At 49.7% G+C, this 26,086-nt stretch overlaps 1 protein-coding gene across 2 annotated transcripts in view; it reads left to right on the top strand.

Moving 5' to 3' along the window:
* Positions 1-26,086, top strand: part of USP2 (ubiquitin specific peptidase 2) — a 75,260-nt gene that overhangs the window by 29,409 nt on the left and 19,765 nt on the right. Inside the window, exon 1 of one of the 2 annotated variants that reach the window (XM_028708077.2) lies at positions 19,055-19,728. The exons of the other annotated variant lie outside the window; for it this stretch is intronic. Within the exon in view, the coding sequence (XP_028563910.1) occupies positions 19,582-19,728 (147 nt within the window). The 5' untranslated portion in view covers positions 19,055-19,581. Of the gene's footprint in view, positions 1-19,054; positions 19,729-26,086 lie in introns of those variants that run through there. 2 annotated transcript variants of the gene reach the window in all.

The following is a 26,086-nucleotide window of genomic DNA, read 5'->3' as shown; positions in this document are numbered from 1 at the left end:
GTAAATCTTGGCTCACGTTCAGCTCTGGGTCTATGTTGGTCTCAACTTCCCATGCGCTTCTGGGTCTTTTCTGCACCTGGGGCCACCAGGAAATGCGGTCATGTCACGGCGACCCGGTTTTGTCATGCCAGGGTCAGGTCAAACGTGGCCAAACTTGAGTCACTTGTTCCCACAACCAGCCTTTGCCCCAGGCTCTCTGTGTTCCTGGATCAGAAACACCTGAGCAGCCGCAGTGCAAAATATTTCTGCAAAGAGCAGAATGGAAAGTTCTGCTGGGCATGGATTTAACTCTCTGTGGTTCCTGTTCTCAAAACGGCAGGCTTAAACAAAGCCTGTTCAGGTTTGGTTCTTGTAATGCGACATATTATTGAGAGCCATATTATTATATTGAGAGCCAGTGTGGTGCAGTGGTTAAGAGCAGTCAACTCGTAATCTGGTGAACTGGGTTCGCTTCCCCGCTCCTCCACATGCAGCTGCTGGGTGACCTTGAGCTAGTCTCACTTCTCTGAAGTCTCTCAGCCTCACTCACCTCACAGAGTGTTTGTTGTGGGGGAGGAAGGGAAAGGAGATTGTTAGCTGCTTTGAGACTCCTTAAGGGGAGTGAAAGGCAGGGTATCAAGTCCAAAACACACTCCCCCTCCCCTCTCTCTCTCTCTCATATCATGTTCATTGGCCAGAATGTTCATTTGCGTGACAAATGCCTTTCCTTCACATTTCTTATTCACATTGACAGGCAGGACTTTCTCAGAAGTCACGGGAGGTGGGCTCCAAGCTGTGTTAGAAACTCAGATATATAAGCTGAGCACCAAATCACTCCTTTAAAAGAGGATTATGGCCACTAGAACAGAATACCTAGTTGCTATTTTGGAGGCAGACGGCTCGAAAGTCGAATTTTTTCAATATGACTTTTTGATTCCTGAAATTCATTCTGATTGTGCAGATAAAATGTAATGGGTAGAATTCTACAGGATGTGCTGCTGGTGTGTGCCAAAAAAAGTCGAGATCCATCCAAGGATCCCCAGACATGCGCCTACAGATGGCAGAGACATCAGACGCCATCCTGGCACCCGGGCATCTTCGCTCGGTCGCAAGTGGCCGATAGCCAGGTGCAAAGTGCAGCTGACAAATTTCAGACACTGGTTCCAAGGTAAAACAAGCTTCCCGTGTCAGGATGGAGAACCTGTGGCTCTTGCTGGACTACAGCTGCCATCTTTCTGGTTGTGGCTGGTGGGAGCAAATGAAACATAGGAATCTGCCGCGAGATAATCTCGTTCAGCATGGTTTGGATTACTATAACTTGGTATGATTCTCCAGACTTTCAGACAGGCTGTCTTCCCTCTTAACTGGAGATACCATCGGGAATTGGACTAGCAGCCTGCACAGGCATTCCTGCCCAACACGCAGACTAATCTCTGTTGCAGGAATGTTAGTGCAGTTTTTATTTTATTTATTGGATTTATATACAGTGGTACCTCGGGTTAAGTAATTAATTCATTCCGGAGGTCCATTCTTAACCTGAAACTGTTCTTAACCTGAAGCACCACTTTAGCTAATGGGGCCTCCTGCTGCAGCATGATTTCTGTTCTCATCCTGAAGCAAAGTTCTTAACCCGAGGTACTATTTCTGGGTTAGCGGAGTCTGTAACCTGAAGTGTATGTAACCCGAGGTACCACTGTACTGACCGATACCCGGAGGTATCAGGGCAGTTCACAGAAAAGATCACAATATATAAAATCGAAACAAGAGCAATAACCCAATAACTCCTCCCCCCCCCCCCCGCAAAAAAGAGCCACATTTTAAAAGGGCATAGGATGTCCATCAGGTCAACCAAAGGCCTGGATAAAAAGGAACGTTTTTGCCTGACACCTAAAGGTGTATGATGAAGGCGCCAGGCGAACTTCCCTGGGGAGAGCATTCCACAGACGGAGAGCCACTGCAGAGTATTATTTTGCTTCATTCCTCCTATCCTACAGTGACTTGCACCCTGAAAGCTCAATAAACGTATCTGTGTGCATCGCACGACGCACGCAAACATGACTTCTAGAGCACAATACTCCCAAGGTAGTTAAGTGCAACGAGATACTACAGCGCATGATGATATTGACATAGTTACTGCTGTTAGTTATTAACTATAAATGGATAATACACCTGTTATGCCTAGGAGGGCAGGTTCTGGGGGTCGCTCCATTATCCTATCTAATGTGCCGTGTGTGAGAGCTTCCTAAAAGCGGAGAGAAAGGAGAAAGGTGAGGTGACCTGCCTAAGAAACACATCCTGGGGCACAAGCCCTAGGCATGGAGCCCTGCCTCAGATGAAGACCCCTCAATGCCAAGATTCTCAGGCCTTCTTGCCCTTGGGACTGAGTCTCCTAGGGAGGACCACTTCCTCCCAGCCCTGGCAGCGAACAGGTGAACTGGCAGCAGAGCTCAGAGCCTGTGTAATTAAGTCTCCCTGTCAGTCTCTCCCTCCCTGCTTGGCACTAGTCCCCTGAGTTTATGTAACAGCTATAATTGTTTAATACTCGCTTAAGAACACACACAAACTCTTGCTATGTCAATAGGCCCCCGTGGAGCAGATTAGAGAAGGTCTGGGGTGGGGCCTCCCTGCAGGTGCTCCCCAGAGTGTGTCACGGACCGAGACAGCTGTCTCAGCACACGGAGGTGTGTGTGCACATGTGTATATGCACACAGGCGCCTCAAGGGCGTGCTTCCCTGGTTCTTCCTCTGCGCATGATAGAGCAATGTGCAATTAGTTCGCCTTTAGGGATGCGACGCGCGCGGGATGTTTGGCGCATGAGCTCACACCCGCAGCACACCGTCAGAGCGCTTTTGTGTCGCATTTAAATATTCGTGGCTTCCCACTGAGTCCACAGCCAGCCCTCAGCAGAGGTCCCCAAATAGTGACACTGTAAGGTTCCCAATTTATTTCCCCGTCCGTAAGTCTACAAAGTCATTGTCCTTAGATTGGTGTCAGGCAGGGACCCCTTTGAAGCAGGCCCCCACCAGTTTCAGGCCCACATTTTCAGTTTTGAATGGCATACCCCAGTCTTGCGAGAGTGATGGCTGAGGGTGCTGCTGAGCATGCACAGAGTGAATTCCTTTCTCGCCTAAGTAACTGCAACTGGTCTCCACGTGTTTAAGATTGGAGGGCAGGACTTCCACATCTTGTTTTCGAGAGCCTGTCATGTGCTCACCCCCTTTTCACAAATAAATATTATTGATAGGGAAGGACAGTTGAGAAAAATGAGGGGGTCATATAATTATTATTATTATTATTATTATTATTATTATTATTATTATTATTTATTTTAAAAAATCAGTGGGACAGTCCAGCTAATCTAAGTACAGTGGTACCTCGGGTTACAAACTTAATTCGTTCCGTAGGTCCATTCTTAACCTGAAACCGCTCTTAACCTGAGGTACCACTTTAGCTAATGGGGCCTGCCGCGCCACCGCCTCGCAATTTCTGTTCTCATCCTGGGGCAAAGTTCTTAACCCGAGGTACTGCTTCCAGGTTAGTGGAGTCTGTAAGCAAAACCTCCACAAAGAACGTTGTTTCTGTGGTTTGGAATCTCCATGGAGAGATTTAAAAACATATTTCCTAAGCTTGTTTCCTGGTTACGTTCCCAAGTGAAGTAAGACGAGCAAAAGCATTTCGTCGAAGTCTTCATCCTTCTATTTGTGCGATGCAGTTTTGTGTGCGAAAACAAAGCCCCTAAATAATGTTGTTTTCTATGGTTTGGAATCTCTGTGGACGGAGACAGTCTATCGGAGTAATAACTTGCAGAGGGGAGTGGCAGTGCATGCCCTTTTTGTGAGCTTATCAGGGGCATCAGATGGGTCACTGTGGGAAGCAGGAGGTTGGGCAAAGATGGATCTTTGCTGCCAACCCTGGCAGATTCAGAGCTAAGGAGGCACAGCGGTGATGCCCAGATTGGCGTTGGAAGGAGTGCTTGGGGCAGTGCTATTTTTCTAGAAAAACCAGGTGCTGGAACTCACCCTTGTTCTCTTACAATGGCAGTGGTGCCCGCCTGAGAAGGGCCAGAACTGAGTTCTGGCGAGTTCCAGCTGGAAAAAAACACACCATGGCTTGGGAACAGAAAGAGGTTTCTACTCCTCCTCCTCCTCCATCACCACTCCTTTTGTGATTCAGGATTCAGCTGTGTTTGACTAGCACCCAGAGCTGGCAGCTTAGAGGAAGAAGGAAGGTCCTGGCTGGGTGAAAGCAGGAAGAGTCAGCTGCAAGAGCTCGCTTGCCACGGCTGGCACGCTGGTACATTCAGTGCTGCGCCGCCACCAACTGTTTGTGAACACAGCAGAGATGACATAACCAGGGATGGGCAATGCCAAGGATGGCAGATCCAGCTGGCGTGCCACTCGCTGGGAGCAACAAAGGTGCCCTTCCAGTCTTGCAGCACTTGCTTTTGTCCCTCCTCCATGGCCCAGCCCCTTGATCCTGTCTCCACAGAGTGGCTGAAGGTTGCCATTCTAAAAGGTAGCATAGCCACTCATGGGGGTGAGAGGATGCCTGCTTCATCATAAGACAAAACAGAGTTTGTCCTCCGAAACCTGTTTTCTCCAGTGTTGAGGTTATCGTACGAGTCAGTGGGTGTATTTCTGAGCACGTGCAGAGTGCCACTCCCTCGCCGCTGGGCAGCAACCAGCTGCCACTTATTTGGGGCGAAGGGTGCGTAAGTGAGAGGGCATAACCAGGACCTGAGTGTGTGCTGTGGTTCTAAGCAGACACAGAAACGGGCATCAAGCAATCGAGAAAACGTCAGTGTTGTGAAAAGCAACTTTCTGGTCCTCAAGATGGAAAATGCACGCTTGGAACTGTGTGGGTCAGGCTAGGTGCAATCTCAGAAGCTCTTCAGTGCCGCCGGTTTTGGTGGGGAAAGCCGCTCAGGACATGCTCAGGGGCTCCGTTGCGATGCAGGTGGATGCAAGGTATACAGAAATGTCTTGAGAGCTAAGCCCTGGAGAACTATTTGTACAGGTTAAGCCCTTCAGTAGACAGCGTTGCACGGAGGGCTTGTTTGTTTGCTTGGCTGTCGCCGGTCACTTCCATAACTCAGGGAAGTTTTCCATGTTTGCAGTAAACTCAGCTAGATTAGAAACGGGTGGCAGAGAGCACTTAACATTCTGGGAGACGCCTGCTTTGCAAAGGTTCACGTGCCCTTGCATGCATGCATGGCCTTCTTGAACTCTCTCACACCACAGCCGGTAACTTTCCACTTCAGCCTGAGCAAAGCAGGTGGGCAGGTGGGCTGCATGGCGATTTACTGCTGGTTAGACCCAGCGCTTCACGGCTGGGCACACTGAGTTGGTGGAATCCAGAGAGGTAGGATGGCAGAGTGGACTGTACCACTTCATGGTAGAGGTGTCAGGCCAGCGGAGGGTACCATTTTTTCAGTCCTCCCTCATTTAAAACAAAACACAGGTTCCTGCTAACAGAAAACTAGCAAAACAGGGAATGAACTGGACTAGAACCTCACCCCCCTAATACATTTGTGTGAGTAGTAGTTGTTTTCTAACTTGCAGTCACTTTGTTTTTAAGTGAGAAAGGAACTTCCTCCTCTGCCCCCATTCCATGCACACAGTCTGAAGTGGTACAGTTCTTCCCCCCCCCCCCCCCCCATTTTAGGGCTCCACTACCTTGGTGCACAGATTGGGTAAAATGAATGAGGTAGAATAACATCGTTTATGCTAATTAATCACGTAAACGACGTAATTAATCACGTAAACGATACTTAGAATTATAGAATGGTAGAGTTGGAAGGGGAACCCCAAGAATCAGTGTAGTCCAACCCCCTGCAATGCAGGAATCTTCTTCCATTGTTAGTCCTGCATGGGCAGAGATTGCAGCACTTCTCAAGCAATGTGTATCTGAAGCGTTTCATTCTGCATAGAGCTTGTAGCCTCTAGTCCAGAAGCAGCCATTGCTCCTGGTTCGGGTGGGCCCTCTAGTTCAGCCAACTCTGCCCACATCCCAATCTGTAGCCATGCCCCTTCCCGCCTTTGAAGATGCAGGTATGAAGTAATAGCAAAGGTGAAAGTACCTCTGAGCATGTGCAGAGTGCCTTTCCTCTCACTACTGGGGGGAAATGCAACCTGGCCCCCGTCACATAAAATTAAGGAGCAGGTGGTCTTTCCAGGGACTGGTGGCAGGACTCTTAAGCCAAACCCGAACCCTGGCAAAATCTCTGTCGCTAACCACCCACCAAATGCCAGCGCTGTTCCTCTTCTTCACACCCCACACCCCATGCCAGCACTCTGAGAACAACCCAAAATTATTATTTAATTTGGGTGTCTGTAGAATTTTAAAGCTCACCGCTTATTCCAGCCTTCCTAAACCTAGAGTTTTGGACCACAGCTCACACCAGCCCCAGCCAGCCCTGTAACAGTTGGTGGTATGAAATGTCACGGAATATCAGCTGGGAGCTGCAGGAGATGGACCAATTGCAAGCATAGCAGGATGCCTGCCCTGGAACTTTTGCAGCTGCAAGCAGTACTGAAAGCATAAATAATCACAAATAAGAATGTCCTGGGAAGGTGAAACGTTCCCTCCATTGGCTTTTGAATATTACCGTTTCAATCAAATGCCAGTTTGGGGTCTAATCCTCCAAATCAGTCAGTTTTTGCAGACGTATCTTCTTTAAGGAGGCAGCTATTCTTTAGGGGGCCAGGGAGTTCTTCTCCCCTCTCCCCTCCCTAAATCCCCCCTCTCTCCTTCACTCAGAAATTCTTGCCTCTGCCTCCCTCTCTACTCCTCCTTCCGCTGGCCTGGCGTCAGCTGGCCCTGACCAAACACTGGGCTTGGCTGCTGGGTGGGAGGGGCTGTCGGCCTCCCAGCTGGCATTGCACACGCCTCCTTCACATGGGCACGCGGCGCACCATCTGGCTCCGTCTGGGACAGACACTGAGAAGGCCAGCAAAGCAGCTGGGGTGCTCCTGAGGGTCCCCGGGCAAGCGGTTGTTTCTTTCACCCGTGCACAGCCTCGAGACGGAAGGAGGCGCAATAGTATGAGGCCGCGTGGGTAACGGGGGATTTTGTCTGCCCTGATATCCTTCTGACTTTGTAAGCCTATTCACTAGGATTGGAAGCAATCCGTTGCGTGTTGTTTGAGAACTGAAAGCAACCCAAGCTAGCAGCGAATATTAGTCATGTTCTCCGGGTTGATTTCCATTGTGGACACGGGATGAATAAGCAAACATCGGTCGTTTCCACTCAACATTTCTGTTCTTGTTGGAATTCTCTGTCATCCCTTCCCACCTATATGCGTGCCTGGCATGCAACGTAAGAAACAGCAGAGCAGAGTCCCAGATGATAGGAGGAAAACCCAATGCATTCTTCCCTAGCATGATTGGCCTACCAGAACCTCCGTGCAAATATAGCTACAGATTTAGAGGCGGATAAGTTGGAGGACGACATGCATTGTCTTGAAGAAGCCTGGTCTTTGAAACGTTCTGGGATACATGGGCATAGCAGTCAACCTTCCCTTTTTTTGCGGGAAATCCCCTTATTCCAGTGCCGTTTCCTGCTGCTATCCCGGATTGTTAGATATCCCGTAGACTGTCCCCGGGACAGGTGAGGCTGCTGATCCCTTATTTTCGAGGCTGCTGATCCCTTATTTTCAAATCTGAAAGTTGACAGCTATGTACATGGGGGACGTGCGGCCCTGCAGATGTTGCTCTGACCACTGGCCATGCTGGCTGGGGGAGTTGGAGTCCAGCTCCCAACAAGTAGAGGGCCACATGTTCCTTCCCCCTGCCCTAATAGATACAGGTGTGTTCAGGGGTAGCATGTCCCATTTTGCCACCTGAGGCAAAACAGGAAATTGCTGCCTTGTGTGTGTAGCACCCATAGGCGCCGACTCCATGGGGCCTGAGGGGGCCCGAGCCCCCTCAAAAATTTTATTGGGGGGGCTCCGCCCCCCCAATAATTAAAATTTTTTTCGCGCGCCTTGGCTCCCTCGTCGCGCGCCTTGGCTCCCGCGGCCGGCGAGGGGAGCCCGGGCCGCGCGCGGCTGCTGCTGCCGCCTCTCCTGGGGGCGCCGCCTCCCCGGGCGGGAACGCTGCGGGTGCGTGAGGGAGGAGGGCGGCCCCCGGGGGCTGGGAGAGCCGGGCTGCCGTGGCCGAGAGGGCTGCTCTGCTGGGCGCCGCTGACATTGGAACTTAGAAAACTTCCCGGGGCAGGACCCCGGTATGGGCCCCCCCAATATTTTTTATAAGTCGGCGCCCCTGGTAGCACCCCTTGCTGCTGCCACTGAAACCACTTCCTAGGGTCGCATGGCTGCAGCTTCTGGGTTCTGGTGAGATTTCGCAAGGCCTCTGTGCGATCTCGCAGGGCTCTCACAAGAGCTCACTGGAACCCGGGAGCCGACACAGCCACATCTCCTCGCTTCCTCAGCAGTAGCAGCAGCAGCCGGGCACCATCAGAGATGATTCCACCACATGAGGCAGCTGCCTCAGTCTGCCTCACAAACAGGCCCGGCCCTGGGTTTGTGCCTTTGTGGGACACGAGGTTCAAGAACAAATGCTGCCTTTGGAGGATGCTGTTATCATAAAAAGGACCTTCTTCCTTCACTTTTCTCCCCAGAAGCAGTCACACCCATCTCTACACATATCCTTTAAATTCCTTCTTCATATGGTGCAGAGTGAGTTTATGACAGTCTTCCTCACCCTGCTGTTTTGCAGGTGTTATTGGACTACAACTCCCATCGTCCCCTAACCATTGGCCATACTACCTGGGTCTTTGTGGGAGATGGAAGTCAGAGCCAGATAGTGTTCTTCTTAAGCTCTTGCATCATCTCTTTCAAGTATCCTTGGGGGAAAAGGAATAATTTTTAGCCAGTCATGTGCCACATCCGGTGGTTGTAGTAACCTGGCGCTGTCAGTTTAATGGCACGGAACACAGTCCCGGCCACACACTCCCATAAAACACACACACACGCTCTTCGGGAATTTGCATTGCAACTTAACCAATCCATTTCTATAACGGTTCTTATTTTGCTGCCTGACTCTGAAAAACCAAGTCCAGCAAATAGCAGCAGGGACCATTAAGCTCCCCTCTCTGTAACCCCAAGGCATGCCTGTATTCAGTTACCAAATAGCTCAACCAAGAAGCATGCAGAGGGCATTTGGACTGGGCTGCCATAACCCCAAGTGACCCAGAAGAATTGCCTTGCAGAGCTGCTCCTATATTAACCCACCCCAGGGAGGGAGGGAGGGAGGCTGGGACTTTGCCATCTTGGGGTGGGGCAGAACGAGAGGCACTTGTCGGCATGAGGCTCCGCAGCTGAAAACAGGACCACTTTTGAAGAGGGGCAAACTTTTCCAGTGTCAGCCTAGGCTTGTTTCTTGCATCTGATCTGAGCTAGGGGGGAATGTTGCCATTTTGCTCTCCCAGCCCAGCACCCGTGGGTTGCCACTGTTCTCGTAAGGCAGGGACGGGCAGCCTCAGACCCAGGGGCAAGTGGCCCCTGAAAGGTTGCTCAGAAGGGAATGTGGCCCTCGTGTTGGAAAAAGTTCCCCACCCCTGTCGAAAAGAGAGCTGGGTTTAACCATATGGCACGGTCCTTTCTTCATTCGACTGAGCCCATTGACAGGTCAGGTGTTCCAATAATACCACTCTGTAGATCAGCCTTCTCCAGATTCTTTTAGACAACAGTTCCCATCAGCCTTGGGGCTGGGGCTGATGGGAGTTGTAGTCCAAAGCATCCAGGGGGCACCAAGTGAGGGAAGGCTGGTGTAGATAACTGAAACAACACTCTTAAAAATATAGGTAAAGTAAAGGTAAAGGTACCCCTGCCCGTACGGGCCAGTCTTGACAGACTCTGGGGTTGTGCGCCCATCTCACTTAAGAGGCCGGGAGCCAGCGCTGTCCGCAGACACTTCCGGGTCACATGGCCAGCGTGACAAGCTGCATCTGGCGAGCCAGCGCAGCACACGGAACGCCGTTTACCTTCCTGCTGGTAAGCGGTCCCTATTTATCTACTTGCACCCGGGGGTGCTTTCGAACTGCTAGGTTGGCAGGTGCTGGGACCGAACGACGGGAGCGCACCCCGCCGCGGGGATTCGAACCGCCGACCATGCGATCGGCAAGTCCTAGGCACTGAGGTTTTACCCACAGCGCCACCCGCGTCCCTCTTAAAAATATATATATAGATAAAACTACTGGAAAAGTTAAAACCGACAGCACAAGCAGAAGACGAAAATTAGTAATCTTGCCAACCATAAAAACAGATAGATCCAAATGGGGCCCAAATTGAGTTTAAAGGCCTTGGTAAATAAGTAGGGCTTAGCTTGCCACACAGTCTTGTCTCCAAAGCTTTCCTTCAACCCACTATTGCTCTGCTGCACCTCCAGGACCTCAGCCCCTCTCAGCCCTGCCCTCTTTCTTCTCTGCCACCAAGTACACACACCGCTCAGCCAGTCGGGGCCGATGTGTGCAGGGTGTGTTCATCACTTTGGTGACTGGCAAATTTGCCAATTTCACGTTCCAGACTTAAGTTCCAACCTTCAGTTCCATTCTCCATGTTTCCACATCAGTTTGCAATTTTATTTATTTTTTTAATCCCCATGTAAACTTGCTAGCAGTGCCCATTTCTCATAACATACACATACTGGTACACTATTTTTGCCTTTTGCACACATCTGTGCAAAGCAGTGTCTTCTGATAAGAGTGCATTTTTGTACGCCGTTTTATGTTAAAGCACACTTTATCCTACACTTTTCTTTTTGTATACGTTACTTGGCTGGAGAGCAAGCACTGCGAAGATCAGGAAAGTGTGAATTTCTAAGGCTGGCTCTGTGTCACTTCACGTATGGTGTCAGAAAGTATGAATTAGATAACTCCGCCCTGACTTGCAACATCAAGTGATGACCTGCATATGGGAACAAGATCCATCACAGGTCCTACACCACCGTTTCTACCTCATTTTGGTTCAGGGCCAAACTAGATGTTTGCTGAAGTTGTAGCATGCAGCTACATAACTTGTAGTATTTTTCCTTCCTTCCTTCCTTCCTTCCTTCCAATTTATTTATTTATTTATTTCGTTTAATTTCTGGGCTGCCTGTGGACCAAAGTCCTCCAGGCAGTTTAGAAAAAACAATGAAAATAGATGCTGTCAGAGGAAGCATGGCTCTGAATGCCAATATCTGGGAATGACAAGTTGGGAAAGATCTCAGTTCCCACTTGCAGGATTCCGAGAGGCAAGTGGCTATTGTGGGAGCACAGTCCTGGAGTAGGTGGGTCTATACGATATACAATACCATACAAACCATTAAATAATCTTGATGCAAATAACATTAGAATTGCATTCCTAAGTGAGAGGGGAGGAGATCCTTGTTTTTTGCTAACATCCGTCAGTCTCGGGAGACGATGGAGGAGTGCGCCTTTGGGAGGGTGAGGTCAAGCTGTTGGACGGTTGCAGTGCCTGCTGTGGCTGTAGAGACCGATATAGGAGAGACATGTTTTGTTGCAGCTGGGACAGATGAAGGCGTCCGGCTGTGCCGCTGCAGATGCACCATGGCATTTTTTCTCTCTGTCCTCCTCCCAGTGGCCATTTCTCCTCCGGTCACTGCTTGTTGTTTGTTGTTGTTTAGTTGTTTAGTCGTGTCTGACTCTTCGTGACCCCATGGACCAGAGCACGCCAGGCACTCCTGTCTTCCACTGCCTCCCGCAGTTTGGTCAAACTCACGCTGGTAGCTTCAAGAACACTGTCCAACCATCTCGTCCTCTGTCGTCCCCTTCTCCTTGTGCCCTCCATCTTTCCCAACATCAGGGTCTTTTCCAGGGAGTCTTCTCTTCTCATGAGGTGGCCAAAGTACTGGAGCCTCAGCTTCAGGATCTGTCCTTCCAGTGAGCACTCAGGGCTGATTTCCTTCAGAATGGAGAGGTTTGATATTCTTGCAGTCCATGGGACTCTCAAGAGTCTCCTCCAGCACCATAATTCAAAAGCATCAATTCTTCGGCAACCAGCCTTCTTTATGGTCCAGCTCTCACTTCAGATGCACAACTTGACTGCCTGCCTCCAGGCACTGCAGTCGCCAGTAACAGATTCCCTCAAGGCAGGGCTGACAGTGCCAGCCTTCATGCAAACATCTTTGTAATGCAGAGTTGCTCTGCCAACGGGCCTGGTGCTCTCCAGCTCTCCACAGAGTGCCTCCTTGAGGGATCCTTCCCTCTTGCATCCTGTGGGCACAAGCAAGCCAGTGTAGAAGTCGCTGAGACAGGAGTGCAAACATGCTGGGAATGTGGGAGCAGAGAACACACAGAAAGGAGACATGTAACTTAGGAAGAAAAAACGGGTTAAGCAAAGCAACCTTCGGGTTTCTCTTGCCTATGGATGGATTCTCAGCCCCATCGCAGGGTAGCTCTCTGACATTTCCCTCTCTCTCTCTCTCTGGCCTTTGGGCCAAGCCCCCATTGGGATCCACCAATAGCTCTTCACCTCACCGCCCATGTTTGCAATTCTCCACACGTTGCCTCCTGACGTCTGCGGCAGAATTTCCGGAAATTTCTCGCCCCATTAATCACCCATCTGCATCGTCCCAGGCTAGTGAACCCGGTGGCCGTTGCCAAGTAGGAAGATCACAGCCTGTTCTTTGGGCAACCTGAGGCCAGCTGGTCACTGCCGCGTCTGCCCCACCACCACTGCAAGAGGGGTGTGTGCCACTACAAAGCCCCCTGCTTTGAGAGTTTCCGCACTGGGGCTGCCCAGGAGTTGTATGGCGGCCAGCTTGCATTGATTAATCATTTACTTTTAATTCTAATATTTTCCACCCTCTCGTTCTATAAAATGACCAAGGCGGCTTCAATAAAATAAAATAAAGTAATTGGAAGTCGGGATACAATTTTCTGAAAACCTCAATGTTGAGCTTGACTGCACTGCCTTTTTTCTAATTCCCATCTTGATCTCAACAAGAATCAAGGCTGGGTGGTTTTGGTGTTTGGTTTTAGTTTTGGCATGTTCTGCTAAAAATGCAAATAATTCTCGCATGATTATATGCATTATAATATTCTGCTCTAGTTGGAACAGAGATAGTTTTTGCAGATTTTTCAAGGTTTTCCATTGCTGGGCTATTGAAATCCTAGCTGCAACTAGCATTCATGTCAAAAGTTTTTGAGAGCTTTCATGTTGTCCGTCCACATATCCAAGTAACGACAGCTGTCCAGAAGCCTGAAATTTGATTATTTTAGATATTTTCTTGATAACCTTGGGACCGGAATAATGAGACTTGAGAGGGCATTCCCTCCAGAGATGGAAAAACATTGCTTGGATTCCACAGGGATGTGTGATTCTTGAGATACTACATTACTAGGCTGTTAGACTTTTAGGGTTACGACCAGCACCTTGAATTTGGCCTGAAACAGATGGGCAACCAGTGTGGCCCATCTAACTGCTCTGACTGGCAGTTACCCTCCTGGATGTCAGACAGGAGTCTCTCCCAGCTCTACTTGGAGATAATAATAATAATAATAATAATAATAATAATAATAATAATAATAATTTATTTATTTATACCCCGCCCACCTGGCTGAGTTTCCCCAGCCACTCTGGGCGGCTCCCAATCGAGTGTTAAAAACAACACAGCATTAACTATTAAAAACTTCCCTAAACAGGGCTGCCTTCAGATATCTTTTAAAAATAAGATAGCTGCTTATTTCTTTGACATCTGATGCGAGGGTGTTCCACAGGGTGGGCGCCACTACCAAGAAGGCCCTCTGTCTGGTTCCCTGTAACCTCACTTCTTGCAGGAAGGGAACCGCCAGAAGGCCCTCGGCGCTGGATCTCCATGTCCGGGCTGAACGATGCCAGGAACTGAACCTGGGACCTTCCACTTGCATAGCAGATGCTCTGCTGCTGAGCTCCAACCCAGCTCAAGTTCAGGACAACGTGATCCGAACTGCTGGCTCCACTCGGTCGCCCTGGCCGCTGCATTCCGAACCCATTGCAGTTTCCAAATTACCACCAAGGGCACCTCCACACGGAGCATATTGCAGCAATCTAGCCTCGGAACTGTCATTTGAGAGCAGCTGGAACTTTTCTCCCTGCCGAAACTCCCTCTTCTGCACAACTGGAGCTGCACCTTTGGCATGCAACATGCCACGCAGGCTCTCCAGGGCCATTTGAGGTCTGCCCTAACCCTCACTTGCCTTGGCCGCTGCTGCCCGCAAGAAGGCATTCAGCTGTCCTCGTGCTCCATCCATATACTGGCTTCTAGGAATTCTTGGCTGACACTTGGAGGAGGCCTCCTCCTCCTCCTCCCCTGGTGGTCAGAGAGCCATCCCAGCAGCTGCTTCAAGAAGCCACAAACCCAGTAAAGTAAATATCTCCCTCTCTCCTTCCCCCATTGCTCCAACTGTGGCAGCTTTCATATCACACAGGACTCTTCAGTGCCCTTTTAAAAAGAAAAGAAAAATCAGACAAACGGATAGAGAAGAGTCTTTTGACACCGGGGGTTTTCCGGTGCTTGTCAGACTCACCAAAATTATTAGACATGGTTAACTTAGGTCTCTTCATTTCAGTGGGTATACTTTTAGGGGGCATTAATGCAACGATTGATTGATTGATTGATTGATTGGATAGGTTTCCCATGAGCCTTCCTAAAAGCAATTTACAGTACAGAAAAAACACACACAAAATAATTGTGTTCGTTTAAAAAATGCTAATGAAACATTTACATATATATAAGCAATGGGTTGCATTAAACTGAGTTCTGCGCAGAGTAGACCCATTGAAATGAATGTACCTAAGTTATTCGTGCCTATTGACTTCCAGGGGTCTGTTCTGATTTGTGTAGGGTTTACTCCTTAGCCTTTTATTCTCCCGAAGATGTTCCTGCAAGGCAGCAGGTATGGATTTTACCTTTTGGTTTACACCCGAAGCCTTTCTCACGAATGAGTATAGCTGCAACAGTGTCACATTTATAAAATCAGTTCAGGCCGCATCTGCACTATACATTTAAAGCGGTATCATACCACTTTAAACAGTCGTGGCTTCTTCTCCCCCCCCCCCCCCAAAAAAAAAAGAATCCTGGGAACTGTAGTTTGTAAAAGGTGCCGAGAGTTGTTTAAAGGGGCCTATTCCCCTCTGAAGTTCCCAGCATGATTTAGCAAGCAGTCCCTCTTCCTAGGGAACTCATTCATAGAATCATAGAATCATAGAGTTGGAAGAGACCACAAGGGCCATCGAGTCCAACCCCCTGCCATTCTGATGAGAGGGAGATGAGATGAGAGATGAGATGATGTTGGCTATTTAATGAACATTCTTCCTTGATTTGTCAATGGTGAGAAATTAGATGGCGTTGCGTCAAAGCAAGGGTTACCTGTGCTTTCTGGTATATTCCCACGTCACTTCCCTTATTGCAAAAAGCCCAATCTCCCAGGGAAAGCGAGTTTGTTGCGCAAAACCTCCCAGTCATCTAAAATTTCAGAAGCAGGGTTTGCCAATATAGGACTGAGGGCTTATCCACACCTCCATTTGCCTCACCTCTTTCCCCCACCATGGGAAAACCCACAGTTTGGGCCGAATCCGGAACGAAACAACAATCTGGTTTTCTGCAGATTGCCGCTGTTAGTTCTCATGGAGCGCTAAGGAGCGGGTTTTCCAGGGAGCAAAGGCAAAACCACTCGAAGCCATGCCCAGAAAGCGGGGGGAGAACAAAATACACTTGGATCTGCGCTCTCTAGGGCCCAGGACAAGAGGGTTTGCGGAAGAGCTCAGAATCCCATCTGGAAACAGTGATAACCTGGAAACCTCCTGTTGGAAGTTTGGGTGCAACTCAGCTTGCGGAACAGGGGTTTGCATAGGGTTAAGGCAGGTCCCCAGACTATCTCTGTACCTTTAACCTAGTGCCTTACTTCTCCATCACCTTGTTGATTGGACTGATAAGTCTTAGGCTGCATCCTGCTTGCCATTTCCTCCTCCTCCTCCTCACTCTTCTCTCTCAGACCTCAAGGTGAGAGGTCATCTGTAGCTATCCTCTCAGAAAGGAAAGGCACAAGCATGGCTGCCATGCTGTCCTCTAGACTAGTTGATCAGACTAGAGCGAGAAACGGTTCTATTCACGTTAGACACAATGGCATTGTGCCAGTTGCTGGAGCCAAGGGTGGGTGGGTGCCAGGCAGGGGTGCCAGCCCAGCCCCTGCCACCGGAGCAAACCACCCCCGCAGGACCAAAGTGGGGCCAAGCTGGACTGCCTGCCTGCTCACGCAGGGGGGAGCCTGGGCAGCTGATACAGCCCTTGGCGAGCGGAGAAGAGCCCCAGCCCACCTCCTCAAAAATTGTGTGCCCAGGGCCATGCCACCCCAGTTAGGCATTTCCTATAGTAAACAGCTTTCTTATTTTCTTCCCTACAAGCGTCTTCTCTGTGTCTGTGATTGCGAGAGGTAAAGTCAACTCTCTAACCGAGGTGCTCTAGCTGAACGCTTCTCACTCTTGCATATGAAAAGGGCTTCCGTAGGTGATTGGACCCTGTTATTTCAACGCCGCCGCCGCCTCTGTCTGTCTTCCTGCGCAGTCTCCTGATATCTGAATGCTGGGTTGGCACTGTGTACTTCTGGACTCTCAACTCTGTGTGGGTGTGCAGCCTGCCTGCGTTCCAACTGTGTTCATGATTGCAAAAACACGCTGAGCGCAGAGCAATTTGGGTACAGTTATAGAACCGTAATTACGTTTTCTGCTGTCGCCTGGGTCTGTGTGCGGTGTAACAATGCGCCGTTCCTATCACCTCTGTCCCGGGCACGCATGGGAGCGTTTGCCCATCCTCGTGCGTCAGCAATTCCAATTCCTTACTATTCCCGTGTGCTTTTATCTCTGCGTTTGCAGATTGCGTTCCCTGGAGTGACAGTGTCATGCTGATGAAAGGCTTACAAATCTTGTAGATAAATAATGCTGCAATATATGTATGTATGTCTCCCTGGGTTTATTTTTAACGCTACCAAAAATAGCCCTACCTCATCCAGGCTAAAGTTAGTTCCCTTGCAGCGTCTGCACAAAGAGATCTGGTTGGAGGATGGAAGAAGGTTGGAAACAGTGCAAAAAGGAACGAACGGTGCTTGATTTATTAAAGAGGAAAGGAAAGCTGTTCATTCTTTTCTTCACGGTTGGAGGCAGCAGCGCTTCTGAATACCAGTTGCTGGAAACCTCAGGAGGGGAGAGTCCTTTTGTGCTCAGATCCCGCTTGCGGGTTTTGCACAAGCGTCTGGTCAGCCACTGTGAGAACAGGATGCTAGACTGGGCGGGCCACTGGCCTCATCCCGCAGGCTCTTCTTATGGTCGTATGCTTTGGTTTTATGGCTGCATAGATACATGGCAATAACAACCTCGAGTGCAACTTTCCAGAACTTCATCCTGACTCTTGAAAGCATCTGACGTAAACAATGGAAAGTTACCGCGGGACAATCTGACCATTGGCCGGGGGATTTATAGATTTGTGTCAGGCGCTTGGTCAGTCCCGTCTGGAAATTTTAAGAGGTCACCAGACAATGGGTCTGTTGCGATGGCTGTGGGGAATATGTGGTTTTGCAGGAGAGTCTGGGTTCCTAGGCAACGTAGTTGCTGCGCCTTCACGGAGCTTCCCCTTTTATTTCTGTGCCTCAGTTTCTCTCTGTGTGTAAAGAAGGGTGCTTGTCAGGCAGTAGATACTCCGTTAAGGGTGCTTCATTGCAGAGGAAATATTTGTCATTGAAATCCAAGCCAGTGCTGGATTTGGCATCAGACCTCAAGCCCCTTGCAGAGTGCTGACACCAGCAAATTATCTGGAGGTCAGCTAGTGTTACACAAAGTGGGTAAAATGCCACCCAATGGCCATAGCTTGCCTCGGGATACCCTGCATTCCTTCTTGTCCTTTTGTACTTCAGTGACTATCGCTCCTTTCCTTTTATTTTCGATGTTGATATTTTATTGAAAAGTTTCAATGATAAAAGAAATAAAAGTGAGGTGTGTTGGTTGCTGTGCATGCAAATAGGTCTGAGAGGCGGGTGGGGATTGGCATGCCAGCTGCCGGTGTCACAAAGGCGCGCCCTCGAGTTTGCAGGGCTCTCTCCTTCCAGTTTCCCCACATACAACCTTTTTCTTTCTTCCCCTTAGTTTTCTGCCCCTACTTCTCCCACCCACATCAGCAAAGTGGTTTGGGGGTGGGGGTGGGGAACACAGGTTCGGAGGAACTAGCCACAAAAGAGTCTCAAAGCAGCCGCCTCAGCACTCTTGCTGCAGTATTCACACTGTGGTGTGGAAAGTTAATCTGTGGCGGGCTTGGTGAATGAACACCTTTGGGTGCAAGATGGTTTGGACTGGGTGGTCTCTTGAGTACTCCTTCTCAATGCCACTGTTCTGCCCTTCAAAGACTAGACACCTTGGCAGGATTGGAGTTCGGCTACCAGCAGAATGCACAACCAGATTGCACCAAGAGAGCTCCCTTCTTTCTCTGCCCCACTATTGGGATGTGGGTAGTTTCATGTGCTGGCTGGGAAAGAGGGGCCACTGGGAGAAGCTATGCCACCTGTGGGCATTACTTCGGGGAAGAGGCCCTGCATGGTCTCGGTTGGCTCACTTTTGGCAGCAACTCTGTGCAGGGCAACAGACTTTCCTTCTGAGATTCACCATTGCCTCACCATGTGGACTCAGAGAAGTCACTTCGCCTCGCTGTGGGACGTGTGAAAAAAACGGGTTCTTCCGACATACTTCCCCTGCCAGCTGTCAGCTTTTCCCTTTTCCTGCGAGGAATTCTATTTGGAATAAGGGAATTTCTCTTTAAAAAAGGAAAACATTGACAGCTATGGCCCTGACTCCAATAAAAAGACAGACAGACAGGTCACGGATAGCACTGAGTACAGTATTTCTGTCTGGCTGAGATGAGAGTCATAGTTCCACCCGGAAGAAAAGTTCATCGGCTTCTACACGCCCCCAGTGCCTGCTCTGAGTATGTGTGTGCCTTAAATCGCTGGGCCTGCATAGCCGGGTTGCTACGACGCTGGAGCACCCCAGCAGGACCAGGCAGAGCCACCCGTCACACTTCCCCTTGGCTTCCCCACCCGGCACAGAAAGTTGCCTGCAGCCTTGGCCGTCGGTACCTCCCTGGAGGGAGCCCTCTTCTGTGCAGCCTTGCCTGGGCGTCTGTTCCACCTCCCCTGCTTGATGTCAGAGTGATTCAGGTGCCGTCAGCAGCGGGGAAGGCGAAAGCAGCAGCGGCGGCTTTGCCTGGAGTGACAGCTTTGAGGCGGACCCTGGATTTTAAAGACGCGAGCCGGAGCCGCAGTGTGGAGGGTCGCCCGCGCTCTGCCACGCTTCCATGTCCAGCCAGAAGAACCTGCCAAACTTTTCCTCCCTGCTGGAGAAGAAGCACTTGTGGTTCCGCTCGGGGCAGAAGGCACGCCAAACTCAGCAGCTCCTCTCCCTCTTTTATTCCACCGGGTCCAGCTCTTCTTCGAAGGAACGCTGCCTTGCTGCCTGAAGCAGGGAGAGCAAGGGGTTGAGAGGATCAGACCCGTCTGAGTCTCACCTTTCTCTACACCTGGATCTCCTACCGAAGGAAGCTTGTGGGGGGAGAGAGGCGAGGGGTGCCTCCTCGCAGCATGCGGAATTCCTACACGGTCACCCTCCCCGAAGAGCCCCCCGTCTCGCCTTTCTCTGGCATGCCAAAGGAGCTGCGGACCAAGACACCCATGCCAGGATCGCTGCTGGTCTCTGCCTTTGTGGGTCTGGTGCTCAATAAAACCAAGGTACAGCTTGGCTTCACCACACACACACACACACACACACACACACACCATCCTCATGGCATTTTCTAAGCTGGGTTTGGCTAGGGGTTTCCCCTGCCTTGCCGGGTGGACCGGCCACAAATCGCAGGGTGGGTAGGTGGGCCTTGCACCGCATGTGTTGGGTGGGCATGAGTTCAGCAATCTTAGCAGTCCGCTCTGTTGCTGCCTGGCAGGAGCCCTGGGTCCTTGTCTCTGCTCTGCTCCTGATATCACTGTGTGGACTTGGTGTGGAGGCTGAACCCTGCTTTCAGCCTGGGAGGGGGTTAAAGTGTGAGTGCTGCCCACCCCATAGCAAAGCCAGAATTCGCCTCGTTCCTGTTCTTATCGCACCTTTAAAGACGGTTGGGTGGGTGGGAGAAGCTAAAAGTAGGGAGGTAGTTAACTTCTGCTAGAGCAGAAGACGGTTGTGTGGGTGCAGACGCCCGCTGTCAAAAAGCAGGAGTTCTGCAAGAACTAGAGGTGACAAGGAGACCCTCCCCGCTTTCCTACAGAAGATGGAGTTTGCAAGAGCAGCCTGCAATATGAAGCAATAAGCTATTAACTCCTGGTACTTAGGTCCCAAGAGTTTTCTGCTGTGATACCAACCTTTTGGGTGTTGCTCACCGGGTCTCCATTTCTAAGAAGGGGCACAGTTGGGGAGGAGACTGGAAATCACTGCATTCTGTTTTTTTGCCCTCCATCTCACCCCCGGGCAGAGAGCCCCAGTAAATTAAAGGGCATGCTCTCAAGATAACCGAGAAGTTAACCTTTCACCTTTTGACCTTTCCTCCCATGCTCAAACCCTTTCAGTGCTTATTTATGGGTGAAAGTGTGTGCGAGAGAGAAGGAGCGAATCTGCATTCTGAATGCTGGGAGAGTGTTGGTAGTTATTCAGAGTGAATAAAAGCCGAGCATGCAGAAAGGATCTCAGGGCATGTTTGGGGGGGAGGGACGGACAGGCGCCAGGACACCTGGGTCTTCCCCCCTCTCCACGTGGCTGTTCGGGGTGTCCTTTCCTCCCTCCGCGAAGCCGGGACCGTTTTGACCTCGTTGGGCCAGTGCCCTTCGGGGAGCGCCTTTGTTCCAGGCCGTTACGTAACAGACTCCCTTCCGCCGCGGCACCTGTGGCTCAGGGCAGGTCAGCCCCTTTGTTCGGTCGATGAATGGAGCTGGGCATGTTATGTAAGAGTTGTCCGTGCCTCTCTCCCGACAGGCAGCTTGAAACCTCCTTGGCGCCGCTTGCTGAGCTCCAGCAGCTGAGGCCAGCTAGGGAGCTGTGATCCAAGCTGGCCGGGGAAGGGAAAGGAGAGTTCAGTTGTCAGGACAGGGGAGGGAGACGGAGGAAAAGCCATTTGTAACCAGGTGGCTGCTGCTGGCAGCATGTTTGGAGAGAGAGCTTTTCTCTCCTCGCTGCTGCCATAGTGGGTTTCATTTTGCAAGGAAATGTCTATTATTATTATTATTATTATTATTATTATTATTATTATTATTATTATTGTTATTATTATTGTTATTATTTAATTAATCAGTGTTTGGTTTTTAAACCACGAGTTGCAGAGCTGCCCCATAGTCATAGAATCATGGAACAGTAGAATCAGAAGGGGGACACAAGCGGTCATCTTGTCCAGCCCCTGGCAATGAAACTCAAGCTGGTTTTACATTATGCCCTGCATCCTAAAGGTAAAGGGGTAAAGGGACCCCTGACCATTAGGTCCACTCGTGGCCGACTCTGGGGTTGCGGCGCTCATCTCGCTTTATTGGCCGAGGGAGCCGGCGTACAGCTTCCGGGTCATGTGGCCAGCATGACTAAGCCGCTTCTGGCGAACCAGAGCAGCGCACAGAAACGCCGTTTACCTTCCCGCCGGAGCGGTACCTATTTATCTACTTGCACTTTGATGTGCTTTCGAACTGCTAGGTTGGCAGGAGCAGGGACCGAGCAACGGGAGCTCACACCGTCGCGGGGATTCGAACCGCCAACCTTCTGATCGACAAGTCCTAGGCTCTGTGGTTTAACCCACAGCGCGACCCACGCCCCTTGCTCTGCATCCTACAGTTGGATAAATCTTGATTATGGGGTCCGCGGTCTGCGTCAAAACCATTCCCAATACAAGGAACTGCCTACATACTTGGGCAGGGAGTTGGGGCATCACGAGTCCTTTCCTATCCCAGTGGCGCTGCAGGAAGGGTAGCTGCGGGGTTTAATTTGTCCAAGCTTTGTTCGCTTCCAAACCGGTTTTCAATGCCCCGGCACATCCTGGGGCCTTTGAAACAAGACAGTTCCACTTGATGAACATGTACAGAGCGCCTTTCCCAGAAGAACTGCCATGTAGACACTGCTGACTTAGATGGACCCAGTGGCCTAACTCTGTATAAAGCATATTCTGCCTGTGCTTCCATGGAGACCTGGTTTTCTGGGTCAGAATGGGAGGCATCCGGATAGGTCCCAGATAATGCACACCTGTTCCTTCTGTGCCTGTGTCAGACTGCTTGTGAGGAATTTCCTGGAACAAGGTTTTGGTGCTCAAGGGCAAGCAGTGGCTTTCCCCATCTCTCTCTTTCTCTCTCTCTTTCTCTCTTTCCCTCTCTCTCCTCCTTCCTCTGGATTCGCGTGGGCTGACTGTTCATCTGGGGCCTGCCTCTTCCTCTCCATAGCAGAGGAATGCCGGCTGGCTGGTCCCGCATGCTTTGGCGATGCGCCATTCCCCAGCACACTCTCGGTTCCTTGTTCTCTCCTCCGAGATTTTTCCGTCTACTCCCTTGGGCTGGGAAATGTTTCGGGAAGGATGTACGTAGATTAAGCAGGGCTGGGCCACCCCCAGAGACCTCAGAGCATCAGGTCACCTCCGTCACAGCCTCTCCAAACCTCCTTGCCCTTTGACACACATTGTAGGCACCTCTCGTGTCCTTGTCGCTGCTCAGAAGAGAATATGGTTCTTCTGGACCTTCTGTGATGGCCAGATCCAGCTAAATTTGTTTAGGTTGCCACCAAACACACTTCCAAGGAAATGCCTTTAGGGTGCAAACCCTAAGGTGATGCTATCAGGATCCTTAACTCGGTGCTTGCTTTCAGTGTCATAATTGAGTGGTGCTTAGTGGCTTGGTTGCCATTCAAGATCTAGACGTGGTCATTGAAAAACTGTGCTTATGGTGCCAGGATGCATCCCATTGTATCAGCACACAAAAAATGCAAGGTTTTGATGCAAGGATGGGTGAGCAGGAACAGCTCAGTTCTCAAAACTAGTATTCTTTCTCTGGCCACCTGTCAGCTAGCATATGCCTCCAGGTTTAGTTATTCAACCAGGGCAGAGGTGGCTAACCATTATTCAGCTTCTGCCAACCCTCAGGCCATATGCTTGCAGTGGGTCTCACCAGTGATCTAGTGATCCAAGGTAGCAGGGTGGGTTGGGGTCAAAGACCCATTACTCTTTCAGCAGCAAGGTCCCTGTCTCCAGCGACCTAAAACCACCCAGTCAGCAAGAAAGGGAAGATTTTTTTAGCCGCTATCTGCTTCAAAGCTAAGTGTTTAGGAGCACTGAAAACTCAAGGTGCTTCAGCTTCAAGGGAATGGTGCGCAAGTTCTGTTGTGTACAATGAAATGTGCAGCTTAAGCCACTCCAGAATAAGATATTAGAGCATTCCAAATCATTTGCCAATGTACGTGCACAGAAAATAGATCTAGCTCAAGTGGAACACGTGGAGATCTGCACTGAGCGATGCAATGCATCCCTAATTATTATTGTTGCATAATTATAAGATTACTGTATAAACTTGGAAAGCTGCACAATCTTATAAAGGGTGTGGCTGGATCACGAAGGGACACTACACTTTTGCGTGTGGCTGTTCAACACATACCACAACCTCAGCTGATCCAGGCAGATCCAGGGAGGGTTACTGCCTGCTCTCAGTTCTTCAGATGTTTTATCTCAAGAGGTATTTTGGACTACAGATCCCATCATTCCTGACCACAGGCCATGCTGCCTACGGCTAATGGGAACTGGAGTCCAGCAACATTCTGGAGGACAACATCGTTCTCACATTGATCTGACAAGTAGAGAGGAGGGAGATGTTCTCCTCCACCAGGGTGCTAGACTAGATGGAGGGGTTAAATTTGAGGCTGTTCTGTTCCTAGCATCACTTCTAGTCTCCGCCTGTCTCACAGGTAAGCATCACAGCTGAAGAAGGATAGTGGGGTGGCTACTTTTCCACCACAGAAGCCCAAAATCCTCTGCATCAAAGCAAATGTAGTGACTGTAATTACTATCTTAATTTCTCTTTATTCCACCTTGTCCTCAAAGTGGAAGGGCTGGGTTATTGGGTATGTGTGAGTGTGTGTTTTTCTGCACACATTTTGTCCTTACAACAACCGTGGGTCCCCAGATGTTGTTGAACTACAACTCCCATCACCCCTAGTTAACAATGCCAGAGCTCAGGGATGATGGGAGTTGTAATCCAACAACATCTGGGGACCTACAGGTTGAGAACTGCTGAGTTAGGCTAAGAGAAATATATACTGGCCGTTGATCACCCAGAATGTTTCAAGGGGAGGAGTTTGAACCTAGGTTTCTCCCAGCTGAGTCAAACGCTCCAACTACAGCACCCAAACTGGCTGTGTCAGCGATTTTTAATAGCATGGTTAATAATAAAAATATTGTTGATAATAATAATAAGAGCGTAGGTGGGTGGGATTCAGCTAATATTTGTGAAATTAGGGAATCAGGGCTAGGGATGTAGGCATATGTCCATTTAAATTTCTCTTTAAAAAAAAACAAAAACCCAATTTTAAGCTCAGTTCTCCACGCTTTCTCATCAGTTTGTGATTTTTAAGTCCTCGTGAAAATTCAGCAGCAATATAGTGCAAATTTCTCCTACATATTTTTTTACAATGTTATGTGTTATTACTATTATTATTATTATTATTATTATTATTATTATTTCTGTATCCCACCTTTTCTCCAAGGAGCTCAACGTGGTTACGTGATTCTCCCCCTCTCCAGTTTGTTCTCACAACAACCCTGGGAGGTAGGTTAGGCTAAGAGACTGTCACTGCCCAAGGCCACCCAATGAGCTTTACAGCTAAGTGGGGATTTGAACCCAGGCCTTACTCCAACACCTTAACCACTGCACCACAACATATCAGCTCCCATTCTATGTAAATATATTTTGGGTAATAACACATTTTAGCAATGTATACTTTTCCTAATATAATGGAACCTTGGTTCTCGAACGCCTTAGTGCTCGAACATTTCGGCTCCCGAACGCCGAAAACCCTGAAATAAGTGTTCCAGCTTTTGAACATTTTTCGGAAGCCCAACATCCAATGTGGCTGTCAGCTATTGTTTCCAGGACGCCTCCACCTTGGTTTTCGAACATTTTGGAAGTCGAACAGACTTCCAGAATGGATTACGTTCGAGAACCAATATACCACTGTATTTGTGTTTTCCCTGAGATAATGAGTTTTTTCCTGTTATTTTCACCAGTATATGCATTTTTAAATGCACTGTTTACCTTAGTTCATGCACTTTTGTACACATGACTTGCCCGGAGGACTGCACTGCGAAATTGAGAGAAGTGCAGATTTCAGAAGGTTGGATGTGTGTTTCGGTTCTCATGCATGAATTGGGCTGAATCGCCTTTCAATGCAAACCAAATTGAATTTCCCCACCATCCTTAATCAGGGCTTGTTATTTCATTAAGGAACCCCAAACCCCTTCCTTCTCTCTCCCCTCCTCTGCAATTCTGCCATCCCTCAGAGACGGAGAATAGGGGTCCACTTGTCCCCATCCCTGTCCCCATCCCACCCCCCGATGTGACATGAGGCTATGTTGCCAGAGCAGAAACGTGTGCTGTTTGAGCCGGTCTATTTTGGGCTGTTGTCAGGAACAGGAGAGGAGGCTGCTTTCCCTCCTACAAACACATGCCAAGCGCTGCTATTTTGGAGCTGGCGAAGCAGCAGGGACCTCCTCCTCCCCTCCCCTCCCCTCCTCCTCCTCCTCCTCCTCTTCAGTTTCTGGGGTGCCAGAAATGTAAGGAGGTAAGAAGAAGGGTTGACGCTTTAACTCACTGAACCCCAAACCCAGTCCAGCCCGGGGGAGTGGGGTGGGGAACAGGGGCACCCCTCCATTCATCCTGCAGCCCTAAACCATTTTATGAATTTATATACAGTCATACCTCTTGTTACGTTCGGTTCAGGTTATGTCTTTTCAGGTGGCGACCCAGAAGTACCGGAAAGGGTTACTTCCTGGTTTCGCCGCTCGCGCATGCGCAGATGCGCAAAATGATGTCACGCACATGTGCAGAAGCGGTGAATCACGACCCGCGCATGCACAGACGCGGGTTGCAT

Source organism: Podarcis muralis, chromosome 15 (assembly GCF_964188315.1).
Source record: "Podarcis muralis chromosome 15, rPodMur119.hap1.1, whole genome shotgun sequence".
Classification (NCBI taxonomy): domain Eukaryota; kingdom Metazoa; phylum Chordata; class Lepidosauria; order Squamata; family Lacertidae; genus Podarcis; species Podarcis muralis.
The sequence above is the reverse complement of the archived record's forward strand: the minus strand, read 5'-3'. Positions and strand labels throughout refer to the sequence as shown.